The 14,787-nt window shown below is 36.3% G+C and overlaps 1 protein-coding gene across 1 annotated transcript in view; it reads right to left on the reverse strand.

Moving 5' to 3' along the window:
* Positions 1–8,384: 8,384 nt before the first annotated feature.
* LOC128235659 (angiotensin-converting enzyme-like) overlaps positions 8,385–14,787 on the reverse strand; it is a 31,721-nt gene continuing 25,318 nt past the window's right edge. Inside the window, exons 24-33 of the mRNA XM_052950464.1 lie at positions 14,505–14,699; positions 13,798–13,895; positions 13,224–13,393; positions 12,745–12,869; positions 10,466–10,564; positions 9,983–10,127; positions 9,782–9,880; positions 9,463–9,585; positions 8,921–9,047; positions 8,385–8,630 (exon numbers count right to left, since the gene is read on the reverse strand). Of these exons, the coding sequence (XP_052806424.1) occupies positions 8,466–8,630; positions 8,921–9,047; positions 9,463–9,585; positions 9,782–9,880; positions 9,983–10,127; positions 10,466–10,564; positions 12,745–12,869; positions 13,224–13,393; positions 13,798–13,895; positions 14,505–14,699 (1,346 nt within the window). The 3' untranslated portion in view covers positions 8,385–8,465. The remainder of the gene's footprint in view (positions 8,631–8,920; positions 9,048–9,462; positions 9,586–9,781; positions 9,881–9,982; positions 10,128–10,465; positions 10,565–12,744; positions 12,870–13,223; positions 13,394–13,797; positions 13,896–14,504; positions 14,700–14,787) is intronic.

Below are 14,787 nucleotides of genomic sequence, written 5' to 3' on the forward strand. Positions count from 1 at the left end.
GATGCTGAAACGTCATATTTGGTGAAATCATATTTTCCTCTAGCGGTGGTGGTGGTGGTGGTGGTGTCGTTCCCTGTGGTGGTGGTGGTGGTGGTGTCGCTCCCTGTGGTGGTGGTGGTGGTGGTGGTGGTGGTGGTGGCGGTTGTGGTGTCGCTACCTGTGGTGGTGGTGGTGGTGGTGGTGGTGGTGTCGCTCTCTGTGGTGGTGGTGGTGGTGGTGGTGGTGGTGGATACGCTTCATTGAACACTATTTTTTGCTCAAGTTCCTCCGCATTATGCTTGTGTTTTTGATGTCTCAGCATAGCATCCCTTCTTGAAAAGCACTGGTCACAGTGTGGACAATTAGCTGAAGGCATGTTGTTACTCCTATGGCTTGATCCCGAATGATAGCGTGTTTCCTTTCTCCCTGCTTTAAATGATAATGAAAGGAAACACGCTATCATTCGGGATCAAGCCATAGGAGTAACAACATGCCTTCAGCTAATTGTCCACACTGTGACCAGTGCTTTTCAAGAAGGGATGCTATGCTGAGACATCAAAAACACAAGCATAATGCGGAGGAACTTGAGCAAAAAATAGTGTTCAATGAAGCGTATCCACCACCACCACCACCACCACCACCACCACAGAGAGCGACACCACCACCACCACCACCACCACCACCACAGGTAGCGACACCACAACCGCCACCACCACCACCACCACCACCACCACCACCACAGGGAGCGACACCACCACCACCACCACCACAGGGAACGACACCACCACCACCACCACCACCGCTAGAGGAAAATATGATTTCACCAAATATGACGTTTCAGCATCCATTTACTATGATGATTTCGGGACCTACAGGTATTTGTTTAAATATATCTTTAATAATGATATATACTATCAATACCAAAGTATTGAAACGCTGAACTGACACATTTTTTCTTTTTATTTCAGCATGTGGAAAAACTACATTTGTAACGAATTTGCTGCAACATCATAACACTAGGATCCAGCCTAGTGTGCACAGAATAGTATGGCTTTTCAAGAGATGGCAGCCGCTGTATTCGATTATCAAAAATACCGTGTTACCGAAAGTAGAATTTGTGCAAGGTATTCCAAACGACTTGGCAGATGACGACTTCTTTGATCCCAGAGTTAATAATTTACTCATTTTGGACGACTTGTTTTCTGAAGCTGGGAAAGATAAACGTATCACTGATTTATTTACGGAGGGTTCCCACCATAGATCGTTGTCGGTTGTGTCTATCAATCAGAACATATTTGGCAACAAAGATCCTACACAGAGACGCAACTGTCATTATCTGGTACTTTTCAATAATCCAGTAGACCGCCAATCCTTGATGACACTGGCTCGTCAAATGTACCCGGGACACACGGATAAATTCATGAATGCGTTCGCAAAAGCAACAAAATACCCCTACGGGTATTTGCTCGTGACTTAAAACCATTTACTGCGGAAGATGACAGATTAAAATATGATTTGAAATTGAAATGTAGCCATTTTATTCGGGAATATAATAAACTGCCGCAATTGACCAATCGCGTTTCAGAACGTCTTGATGCTATTATTAAAGAGAATGATATGTCTAAATTACATCATTCTACGGTCGGAGTTCAAACTGTTCACATCGACGATCAAGAAGAAGCAATGGCTGAAAAGGGGCAAGCTTGTGATGATTGTGGACTATTATTTGATTCTGCACACGATGTTCAAAAGCACGTGAAACGTGGTTGGTGCCCGGGAAAACAAGGGAAACCATAGGCGAACCGCCGGTGAAACGACGCAGGACGGAAGAAAAAAGTGACGATGCAATGGAAGATGATATAGAAGAAAATGATGGTTTTCTCCATCTTTGGGAAATCGCCCACAAAGAAACTAAAGATAAATTCAACACGACCAGTATATCGATGATGGATATAATGAAGAAGATTCGTATAAAATGGCCTCAGAGCGTACACAACCGTATAAAGAAAGGCTTTTCTTTGCAAATTATCAGCGCCTCTTGGAAAGGTACTGGCTGCCGTTGGTGACAAATGCATCGCATCGGATAATAGTTGAGCAGATTGATAAACTACGACAAAAAGGCGTTAGTTTACCTTCTGCAGTAAAAAAGAGTCCTTCGGAAATATCAGCATGAGTTTCAAGACTTATTCGAACTTTCGGATGACAGCGGAGAAGAGAGTGACGATGAAAGTAGTGATTCCGAGGACTAATAGATATGAAGTCTAAAAGTATTTAACTTCATTTATATACATGAACTCGACCAGTGCAGACATGGCTCCTTGGAAGGAATATTTAAAGACTATTTATTACGATCCATCACACGCAGCTAGTTTTGCCGGTCCCCAGAAATTATACAAAGCGGTACAAAAAGAGGGTAAATACAAACTAGGCATGCACAGAATACGGCAATTTTTGCATGACCAAGAATCGTACAGTCTTCACAAGCCCGTGCGACGGCGCTTTCAAAGAAATCATGTTATAAGCGCGGGGAAAGACGATTTATGGATGGCTGACCTCATCGATATGGTCAAGTTTGAAAAATGGAACGACGATCACAAGTATATTCTGCTAGTCATAGATACGTTTTCCAAGTACGTATGGCTTCGACCTTTGCGACGAAAAACGGGTGAGGAAGTGGTAGATGCGTTTGCGGACATATTTCAAAACTCTGGTCGAGATCCAGCAAAATTGATCACGGATAAAGGTACTTTATTAACAGACGACCTATGTATATATGAAGGTTTACATTTGTGAACATTTTAACATTGTGTAAATATTATCCATAAAAAATGTCTATTCTAAAACTTCGCTGTATACATTTTCAGGACAAGAGTTTAAAGCAAAAACGTGTTCAGGACCTCATGCGCAAGTTCGACGTGCATTACTTTCCAACACAGAACGAAACCAAGGCCTCAACATCGGAGCGAGCAATTTTAACTATCAAACAGAAACTCTATCGCTACTTTAATCACAAAGACAATTACAATTATCTATCCGTATTGCAAAACATCGCCGATAGTTACAACCATACCTATCATAGAACCATTGATATGCAACCCGCCGACGTCAAGGAAAATAACCAGGAAGAAGTGAGACTAGCTACATACTTTGCACAAAACCCTAAAAGAAAGAAACTAATGCCGAATCTGAAGCCTTTTAAATTTAAAATCGGCACCTACGTACGCATCAGTCATCTGAAAACCGTGTTTACTCGAGCTTACGATCAGACGTATTCAGGAGAGATATTTCGCGTATATACAAGGTACCACAGAGGCATACTACCAATCTACAGACTACAAGATCTGCAGGGCGATGATATTAAAGGAACATTTTATGAAAGTGAGTTGCAGAAAGTACACGTGGATGCTGATCAGACATGGAAAGTGGAAAACGTGTTAAAACGCCGAGGCAAAGGACGTAATAAACAATACTTTGTGAAGTGGAAGTATTACCCTAAAAAGTTTAATAGCTGGATAAATGCTAGTGACATTGAGTAATTCCCGACTGTGTTCTGTCGTTAGCATTTAAAATATAAACATATGTCATTATTATAACTCCGTTGATTGTACTGTACAATTATGAAAGAACTGCAAAATGGCATACATTGTAAAAAGTGCGTGTTCTACCTTTTTTAAATAAGTTGTATGATATCAAACTTTTAAATGTATGAAAAATATCAATATTGCCAAAACGTTATTCAATTGTGTAAACTGCATTAAAAGTGTGTAAATAAAGTATGTAAACCTCATATTAGTTATAGTCTATTTATTAACTATTGAACCCTTAGTCAATAAACTGTCTTTTACTCAGGCGACAAACATTTACCAGTGCACATTAATTTTATTATCTGAATAGTACTGACCAATAAAATATTCACTGACAATGAAAGAAACTTGGGTTTTAAATGAGCCTTTCCTTATGCGGAACAGAACAAATAGTTTCAAATTATAGAGCACTAATGTATTTTTGAACTGGATGAATTTACTTATTTACTGCATTAGAGTTATACAATGACCTTAGTATATAATGACTGAAATACAATTAAACCACCCAATAACAACCAAACGAACGTTTGAATAAAATTCAAATGAAGCATTAGGGAAGCAAGGTATATTACATTTCATTAAATGTATGGACGGACACATAATTGCACGCTTACAAGATTAATACGCATAATCACATTTCGCCTTTTTTAAGTTTTAATATCACACAACCATTCAAATATTGCGCCATTTTAAAGCCCAAAGGTTAAAGTATAATATTGGCCTAGTTTTATTCAACCAAGCACGTTCAATATGACTCAGTCGCACAACTATGCATATTTACCATATCGACTAACAATAACATAGTTTAAATAAGTTTACCTGTATTCTGTATCATGTTAGCAAAAGGCCGGTGAAATTGAGGAAATAAATAATAGAATAAAAATAAATTATGGGATATTCTGTGGTAATAATGTAAGCTGAACAACAAAATTTAATTTACTAAAATTATCGTGAACAGATTGGAGTAATATTGACAATTTTAAGACATACAATATTGTCCTCTTAATACGGATATGTAAGAATAATTGGGAGCGTATATCACTAGTAATTAATGTGATGTTTTTTTTCTTTTGCGTTAATTACTGGTATAAATACATTTTAGAGGAATAAGAACTGCCGTGGTACGTTTTATTCTTATTTACTGGCATGTCCCATGTATATGTATAACACAGATAAATCGTATCATGTTCAATGCTATTTCGCTTTAAAAACACACATTTGTTGTATATAACTTTGCTGTAAGACAGTTTATGTATTTTATTTCTCATGTACATGTATTGGAATGTGACATTAATAAATTATTAATGCTACCAATGCGTTCTTTTTTCGTGTGTCTACTGATTAACTGTGTTGCCAGAGATAATATTGCTCTGTATGAACATTTTTACTGAGATTGAAATGAACGGAACTATTACGTCACGACTATTCAATAACAACTTTGGGATCCCGCATATTGCACCGTACTATACCTCTAGTCAATCGGTTAACGTCTGAAGTTGTTTACACTTTAATGGCATTTAATACATGTAGTATAGCTTACGTGATATAATACTGCTGATAGGGTGATTTCTTTAACCCCGGAATCACAAACATAGTTGACTATTTTGGGAAAAACGCTAACAGAACAACTATTCACATATCGATCACTTTCATGCATAAAGCAATTAAAATTAATGGTTCCCCATCTCTATAGCAACATCATCTATCTAAAAGCGGTGGAATCCCGTCACACCTCACTGAGCTTGAAAATTGAGCTTGAAAATTGACTTCGAACGCGATTGCATCATTTATATAGAATAAGAAGGGGTCATCGGGTGCTTTGTGATCTCAATAGGCATGATTGACTACTCACACTATTTCTGTAAATATCATAAAGTAAGTTATATAATTTCCGTTTTCTTCATCACGTGACCAACATTTGTACTCTGCATAGGCATAGGCCACCTATACGGTGCTCAACAAAGGCCCACTGTAAGGTGCTCAAGAAATGCCATCTGCACTGTGCTCAGCATAGGCAAATTTCAGCTTATATTACTTATATTACTAAGAATAATGTTGTCAGTATACAATTATGCTACTCATAATATGAAAACATCGATTAGAAATACAGGGCATCTTGATTAGAGGGGCATATTCTGTTTTGGCGAGTTCAATTGTTTATATCTTAAATGAAACAATAATTATAGGGTTGATATAAGCCTATTGAACTAATTAAGTTGATAACAAAAAAACTGTCTCTAAAGAAATGGATTTGAAGTTTAATCAACTTTCACGTTGTGAAAACAAAATCAATCAGTAGACAAAGTTACCGTAAATATTCATTTTTTCAATGGTGTCTACATCCCAATACGATATATATCCCTGATGGCGCAGTTCTTTAGGACACTGACTAAAGGCCCTGAGGTACTGAGTTCGAATTCTACAGCCATGGAAAACTCTAATTTTCGCTTCTTTTATTGCTTTACTGTAATTACTCTAAGAGTATCTGTACAAATTATTGTTAATTATTTGCTGACGGACGTCAACTATACATTGGTCAACTTCACTTCATTAGAAGATGGAATTATTATCAATGAATCGCCAAAAAGGTGGATTTCAAAGACAAAAAAAAACACACACAAAGTATTCAAAAAACCTTTTGAACTATGTTTAAGTTTCATCCAGGTACAAGCATAATACAGGATTCAAATTTACATTTAGCATTGAACTCTTTAAAATCAAGGTCCGAGTAAAAATAACATAACAATTTATTTTCCCCATATATTATTTTTTCTGTTTAAATCTTCGCCTTTTAAGTGTTTGTTAAAAACTGTTGGCAGTATTGAAAACTGTATGTGCTTTCATTTGAAATCACCTTTGGTTTAAGAACATCTTTTTGAAATAACAACAACAGCGTTTTTTAAACATTACATCATGCCATAGGTGGTCGTGAAATTGTAGTTGTTGTAAGATTCTTATGTGTTTGTGTCAAGATAAAGTAAATCTAAATTAATGGCATGTATCTTTATCATATCGTGCTTCATGTTAAGCTAAGAATGACAATGTCAAGTTCATAGCGATGCTTAGCTACAAAAGAACACAAACAGCTGAGACATTTCGTCTAATTTCGCCTTCTTGTTGTTTTTTTACTTACACAAGGCTCTGTAGAAATTAGCAATTCATTGAATTATCTATATTTCGCTATGCTCGTTTACATATAAAAGAGTTTAATATAACACTGATTTACTTTATATATCTAATGAAATGATGATAACTTTAAATAATTTATTTGTATTTTGATATACAAAAAATATGCATTTAAAACTAAGATCAATATCATTTAAATGTCAAAATGATAATATGACTAATATCGACGTCAGTGTATTTCTTTATTTCATTTGAAAAAATAAGTCACAATTCCACATGGTGTTTTGTAGACCTAAGCAGCCCTTTGTCTCCCCATTGTGGTCACAGTCAATTCTAAACGCATTATCAAACTCACCTAAGACATGATTCACAAAAGTCCACTACGCTCTATTAAGTGCCCACTTTTAGAACCATTTAGTGTCATGGAATCCTATAAAGGTTCTACCCGCAGCCAATTCATTACTAAATAAATCCAAATGCTCCTGCAGTACATATAATCTAGTTCAAATTTACCGCAGGAGGGCTATTTTACCTTAAACCCTGAACGTTCACTGAAGTATCTAAATTGTCATTAAATATCACAATGATAGTTGCGCAGCGCTATAGCTATTGCTATTGCTATTGCTATTGCAAAGATTTCGAATAAATTCAATAAAATAAAATAATGCACTCTCACGGGGTTGACGGAATAAGGGGCACATTGAGGAAAGTTGAAGCCATTTACCTTCTCGGTATTTTACCATAGCTCGAATCATGGTGTTCTTCCAACATTAGATTTAAGCGAGGGTTTATTTTCAAAGAATGTAAGCAGAAGAAAAATTCAATCTGTTTATTGATAAACGAAATATATGTTATATAAGTGAAATATGTGAAATACATACAGTATTATGAATTGATATGACCCGATAAAGTTTATACATAAAAAATACACTAAGTATTTGTCGAAGTAAATTTTTCCTGTTAATACGGTCGTAGATATTCTTAAATTTCATTAGAATGCCCCGTTTCAGACTAAGAACAGACCCATTTTTCCTAACCCCTCAAACTAAATATTCGATCAGTTCATCGCCACGAAGCGAAGTCACTTATCTATGATCATTGTCGCAAAAAAACATAAATCTAAAATATGCCTGTTCATTTCATTAGTTATATTTTTCTCAAGTGTACTCCAGCAGTGCTCATCATGTTACTTGTGATAACGGATGGTCAGCCCGCCGGAGGTTGATCGTTGCAATGGCGTCTTTGACGTCTTGGGTGAGATAACACTTGATGACAGGTTCCTTTAACACTGCAAAAACGCAAACACTTACCTTCTCGAGAAAGATAAACAAACTAAACCATCCTGAGTTATTCTTTAATAATGACCAATTTATCCCGTTTCTGAACACATACAAGTAGGACTAACCCTTTCAGACGAATGTATTCAATACTGCCAACAGTTTTCACATATCACATCATTTGTCAATAAAGCCTGGCAACGACTCGGTTGCCCTCGAACTTTTAATGTATATAACTCAACCAAAAACATATTTAGAATATATTAAATGTCTTTATTACAGCAACAATCAAGGATTTGCATATCTTGTCAAAAAGAATCGTTAAGTTCTACACAAATGTGAAAATTCGTCTTCTATTTTTTTTTTACTTTTTGGGTTACATGTATATCAAATTATATTATTCAATGTACGAATGACAAATGCTAGAACATTTATTTCCGTAAGTCATAAGCGACAATCATATACAAATTTCATATTATTTTGATCTTGTTAAGAATGATTAAACATTGTTGATTATAAAAATGATATTAAGAAACATCACGATAACAGGATTTCCGCGGGTGAGGACATTTCCGCTGGAAGTTCGGAGTGAGCCAGGTGGACACGAGGTTTTATCCCAGATTTGAGTGTCACTTGCCTCAGCGTTTCGTTGCGTTAACCATTCCTGTGGAATGATGGAGAACATTATACGGTTAAAATCAGATTAACCTTATGTATTTGGATCACAGACTTTAGTACATATTCTTGTATATTTACTATTTGTCTATAACTGCAAAAGCCTGGCATACTGAAAACAAACATAGTATTACATGTACTTCTTGCTGTTTCCATGTTGTAATATTTCAGTACATTTGAGTAAGACAATGTGAATATCAATATTAATTATTAAGACTGAGAGGTTTAAATATTCACGGTGCAAAATGCATATTTAATAATCACTCTGTTCCTAATTACCTGCAGGGGCTTGAAGTAACTGAGTAGCGGAGCGGCGCTAAGTTTCCTGGTTTCACCGGAAGTCCCCTTGGTCAGCGTGAACAGGGCCTCGCCCCATTGCTTGGAGGCGCCCATCTGTAGCATCTCTCTGTTAATGGAACATGGAACTAACAAATTGGAAAACAGAACAAAGGTTGTGGTATGTGATGATATACACCAGTATGGCAAAGACTTGCTAAAAGATACAAATGAGTTGATGTACCATAAGAAAACAAAAAAGTAATCTGAAATTTTTAAATTATTGATCAGATTTTAAAATGGTGATTACATTATTCAAACGTTTCCTTTTCTATTTAAATTACGCCATGCTTTATTAAACGAGTCTGGTTATATAAGCTGGACGTATTCTTAAACTTTATTTATTACCCCAAATGTGGTCAGTATTACGAAACTACCAAATGATTAGACTACAACCTATTCTGTGATTGATGACTTGCATTATAATTAACATTAGGCTTGTTGTTACACAGGCGCTCAAAACGTTTTAAGGTATGTGAACATACTTGAGTCTATTTCCTGCGGTGATGTTCCTGTAGATATCACAGCGATGTAGTGGTTCTGCCTTCCCTATCAACTCACACAGCGCCTGGTGCCACTGGAACTGGAGCACGAAACTCACGAAATATCTGCAACGACATTGAAGTTATTAGCATAACCATTGTATAAACTACTGCTATTGCCACTTACCATCAACACTGCCGTCAGAATTTTCATGTCCATGACAGCAGTAGCAAATACAATATTTATCACTGCTGGTAAGTCATCATATATTTTCAATTGAATTGGCATGAAAAGGATTTGATAACCATTTTCAAAACATACCTGATGTAGGGGGTATTTGATGCGATGTGATATTTTGCCCCGGGGTCAAAGTCATCTTCGGATCGCTCCACGGGCGGGGAAACTCCCTGGTACTGACATCTGCAAAGGTTCAATTGTGTGTCATAGTTGTAAAAGTTAAAATGGAATCAGTTCAAAAGATGTTAAATAAATCGATAAAAAAATAGCCCACAGGTTTTGTACCTGAGTTTCCACCACTCAGTGTTGTAATTGGCGGGCGTGGTCTGACCTCTATAAACACTCCACCGCCACTGATCAATCAGGTAGCCGAATGGAAGAAACGCCACCTTGCGTAACGCCATTTGGAACAGGAAGTTGATATCACCCTCTGGAATTAAACATTTGATAACAGTGCTACATGTATGTTCCAAACAAAACAATAACTTACCACAATAACTCAAAAATCCTTCAAAAAGGGAAACAAGCTTAGATACCTTTTCAGTAGTAGCCAAACTACTTAGACTTGATTTAACAAATTAAAATTAGTTTATTTTGATAATTTAAACGGTATTTCCTGAATAACTATCAGAAGTCTTCAAAACGAGAATAGGGTACCCAAAAAATGTTGTAAAACAAAAATAGTGAATTTTGGCTCTTTGGCCCTATCAGCGAAAAACATACGTATAAGCTTGTCATTACTTTACACTGTTATATTATGTTACCTACCATTTCCGCTTGGAAGATCCTGAATCAATCCTATCTCTTGTAAATGTTCTGGTGTTTGGAACGACAAACTTGCAATGTCTGCTACCCCCTCGTGGAATCCTGGAAAACAAGGAAATATCATTAGAAATATTTGTGTAATGACACTGAGCACTGATCACGTGGTATTCATAGACAACATTCTTAAGAAGTGAGAGATAAGATCAAAATCATCGTTGTAATTCTATGCATCCCTTTATTTCCTTCTCTACAGCTAGGTGATTACAATTCTGCATAACCTTATATCCTTCTTAAGACGCTGAAACAGAAATTTGACCACGAACCTTCAGCCGATATTTTAAAAAATGTGCAAAAAAACACAAACAGTTCGTTTCAATATTCACACAATTTGAACAAATATGAAATTATTGGAAAAACTGAAGCCATAGTCACTGTTCCTAAACGGCGCACACCGACTACACCTGCAGCGCACATAAAAGCATCGTCATTTTAAAATGAGCGTTTAAGAAGAAGATTTCTCAATGATGAATCGAGGTAAGTTTTGTTCAAGGTAGTAACGACATGGAAAGAATGAATCAATTGCTATTTGACTGAATTTTCCGACATATTTTCATTGTCGATCCACATTTTGCGCCTGCTTCGTGCAGTGGTTTAGCGATTTCTTCGTTATTAGTTTTAAATATTGAAACAGCTTTCTAAGTAGAGGTCTTAATATATAAAAAGAAAATCGAGATATGAATTTCGGAAACATGAGTAAAATGTATATATTAACCGAACACTGCCAATGCATATTTTCTATTAAGTGCATCAATATTTTCTAAGTAGCTTGATTGTTAATGATATCGTTATTGATAAATATGAACATGATTACAAGTTAATTGATGTTTTAAAGTTATTTGTACTCCTTTATGCGGGCGATACTGTTATATTGTCTGAATCTGCTATAGATTTACAGAATGCACTATACCTGTATGAGAACTATTGTTTATAGTGTTATTTAACTGTTAATACCTCAAAAACTAAGGTTGACATTTTCTCCAGAGGTAGACTAAATCATCATACGTTTTATTTATGTAAGGATACAATAAATGTTGTTACGGAATAAAAATATTTAGGAGTTATTTTTGCTAAAAGTGGTTCGTTTTGTAAAGCAAAGGACAATATTGCAAAACAAACAAAAAAAGGCAATGTTATGTTTGCTTAAAAAGTCAAAATATTTATATTTATCTATTGATTTACAAATAGATTTGTACAACAAAATTATTTAACCTATATAATTATACGTTTGTTAATGTTGGGGTTTCGGTAACAATAACATACTCGAAAAGGTCAAATTGAAATTTCTAAATTATATATTAAATGTTAAAAGTAGTACGCCCACATGTATGATATATGGTGAAACGGGTGTTAAGCCTTTGCAAATTGATATATATTCAGGTATGGTCAATTACTGGTCTAATTTGATCGTTCCATCTTGTCATAAACTCTCAATCTTAGTAAACAACGTCACATTGAGTAAATTCCTGTATTATGCCAATGTTATAACTTATGACTTCAAATGGATTAAACATGTCAAGAATATCTCCATTAAATGTGGTCTTATTAATGTTTGGCAAAATACAAAATGGTTACAAAAGAGTGTTAAGTAGAAACGGTCTGATTTGTTTTTAAACGAATGGTACACTACTGTGAGCTCTTCAAGTAAATATGTAAATTATATATTGTTTAAAGAACGCTTTGAATTTGTTAAAACACCGCCTTAATTATTGAATTATGTTATACGATTTAGAACAAGAAAAAATCCTTTCCCAGTTGAAGTAGGTACTTGGAGGAATATCCAACTCCTCTTTTTGGCATGATGTTAATTATTATAATATGGTCAAAGTTCATTTTTAAAAGCCTCTTTATGTGTAACTGTATAATATGTTCATTGCAATGCTCATTTTGGCATGCATGTATGGCATAAGTTTACTGAATAAACTTGAAACTTGAATCTATTAACAAGTCTAAATACACACACACACCTCCAGACGGAGGTATCTGTCCTCCTTGTCTGAATCTTTAAAGCAGTAAGTAATTTATGAGTGCTGTATTAAGACATGTGTTAGATATCAGTATCAATGAAGGGCAACGATGCATTAACTGCAAGGGTCAAGGTAATCCTCGCTATACTTACCAATCTCACCGCTGGTGCTACCATTACTAAGATGTGTTTTATCAGGTAAATGAACTATGCGTACATGTAGACACCTTTTGCATTTGAACGTGCCGACATACATTACCTGGGTTAGCGCCGCTCCTGTAAAGGTAGGGCTGGTTGATGTACTCGAGATAGTACTGTACGTGGCCCATTTCGTGATGAACGGTGTTGAATTGGTCCCCTGTTACAATCGTGCACTGCTTGATCCTGCATGGGAATACAGAGCGGATGTGATCAAAGGTAACAAGGTCAATATATACAAGTAGAATTGACATATTGTAATAAGGGAAATATATTTCATAAGTTCTCCTTCTTACAATACGCAGTGTTTTCTTGCACTTAAAACTATTCCGTAGTGTCCAAACTATTTAAAGAAACTGAATATATTGCCCCACTATAAATATGTAGCCTCAGGAAGTGGTTCATATTGTTATGACTAAGTGTGTCATACTGTTCAAACGGCGTTGAATGATCTTGATACTAACAGTTAATGTTCACCTTCCGTATGCACGATGCAAATTTATCAATTATTATTTTAACGTAACTTTAATTTTCAATTACCGGAAGTCAGTTCCGTTGTTCATGTCCCAGGCGGAGGCATGACACACGACGTCACGGTCTGGCGGCCTCTTTAGCATGGAGTGCGTCCAAAATGTGTCCGGCATCTTCTGGAGTCCAATGGATGTGAAAAACTCCTCTGCCACAACGTACATGTGCGTCACGTTATAGTTCTAAGAAGAAACGGTACACTTCCACTTTTCATTTTGGTTCATTTGATATGCAATGGATATAGCAAACATAAATACATATGCAGTATCGTTTGAGGCTAAACATGTTGTACAAATTCATATTAAATATGACTCAACTGGGTAACTTGAAATGTATAAGGACCTACGCTAATGGCATCTAACATCTCATCGTCGGATATAACCGGTACTCCAGTACACTTTGTGCTTCCGTATATACTTGCTTTTCCTGTACGAGTACTAGAATTCGGCCGGTCAGCAATGCCATATCGGATATCGGCCTGTTGTGTATCCGATATGATATAGGTAAATTTTTTCATCCGATAGAAAGAGCAATATCGGTCCGATATCGTTTTTATAAGTATCGGGAAAAGTATGCAGTACCATACCTGGTCGAACATAGCCTTGGTAAGGTTGGTCTGGTCGGCCTCAGGGTAGGGTACCAAGAGGTCGAAAATGTTGTTCCACCCCTGGGCCCACATGTTTCCTAAAATGGTTTTAATGATTTGGATTTGAAATAAGACTGAACAGATCACATGTGAAGCTTTATTCATTTTGATTGCAAAATACAGATAACGGTAAAAGAAACCATGCCAGATCAATTACCTTTTTGTCTCGTCGTCTGAGCGCTGATTTTAACTGCACCTATGCATTTTACTACCTTTTGCTCTTCAAAAGCACGAAACGTACTATATGAGGTTAGTGTGGGGGTTTATTTGTATGTTTCGAATGGTAGAAGACCGTGGATCGATTCGCAGCAGGGTTTTCGTTGCAATCCACCAGCGGACAGAAGGGGGTGCACCGGCGCCTCCAACAAGTTAATTCGTCCAATTATTTTCGGACAAGAAATTGCTATTTTTTCTAGGTGTAGTACCCCTAAACTCTGTCAACAGTTTAAACCATTTTAATATAGGTTTTGAGGGAGGATGAATGTTTGTGCCCTAAGTTACGCACCCTCTAACGTCTATTCCTAAAACCGCCCCTGATATCATCTTAGGTCTTAGTATAATACCACTTTCACTTGTTTATGTACGAACTTTGCCCGATCAAAAGCAAATGACCTATGTATATTTTGGGTTAAAGTAGTCCCTTTTACCAAATATGTGAGCAGGAATATGACCGGATGTTGGAAACTTATCCGCGCCGTAGTACTTCTTCAACTTCCTACGCACGTAAATGTGAAGCTGGTCGTATAAGGGAGCTAACTCGTCAAACAAATTGCGTACGTCAGTCTCAAACTGAGCATCTTCATACCACGACCGGTAATAGTCTCCCATGTCACTGTACCTGCCTGAAAAAAGTGTTCATTTCATTTGCTAGAAAGTTGAGCACTGCAATAAAATCAAAGGATGTTTTTAGTATTTAATATTTTTAATATT

Source organism: Mya arenaria, chromosome 5, assembly GCF_026914265.1.
Source record: "Mya arenaria isolate MELC-2E11 chromosome 5, ASM2691426v1".
In the NCBI taxonomy this organism is placed as follows: Eukaryota; Metazoa; Mollusca; class Bivalvia; order Myida; family Myidae; genus Mya; species Mya arenaria.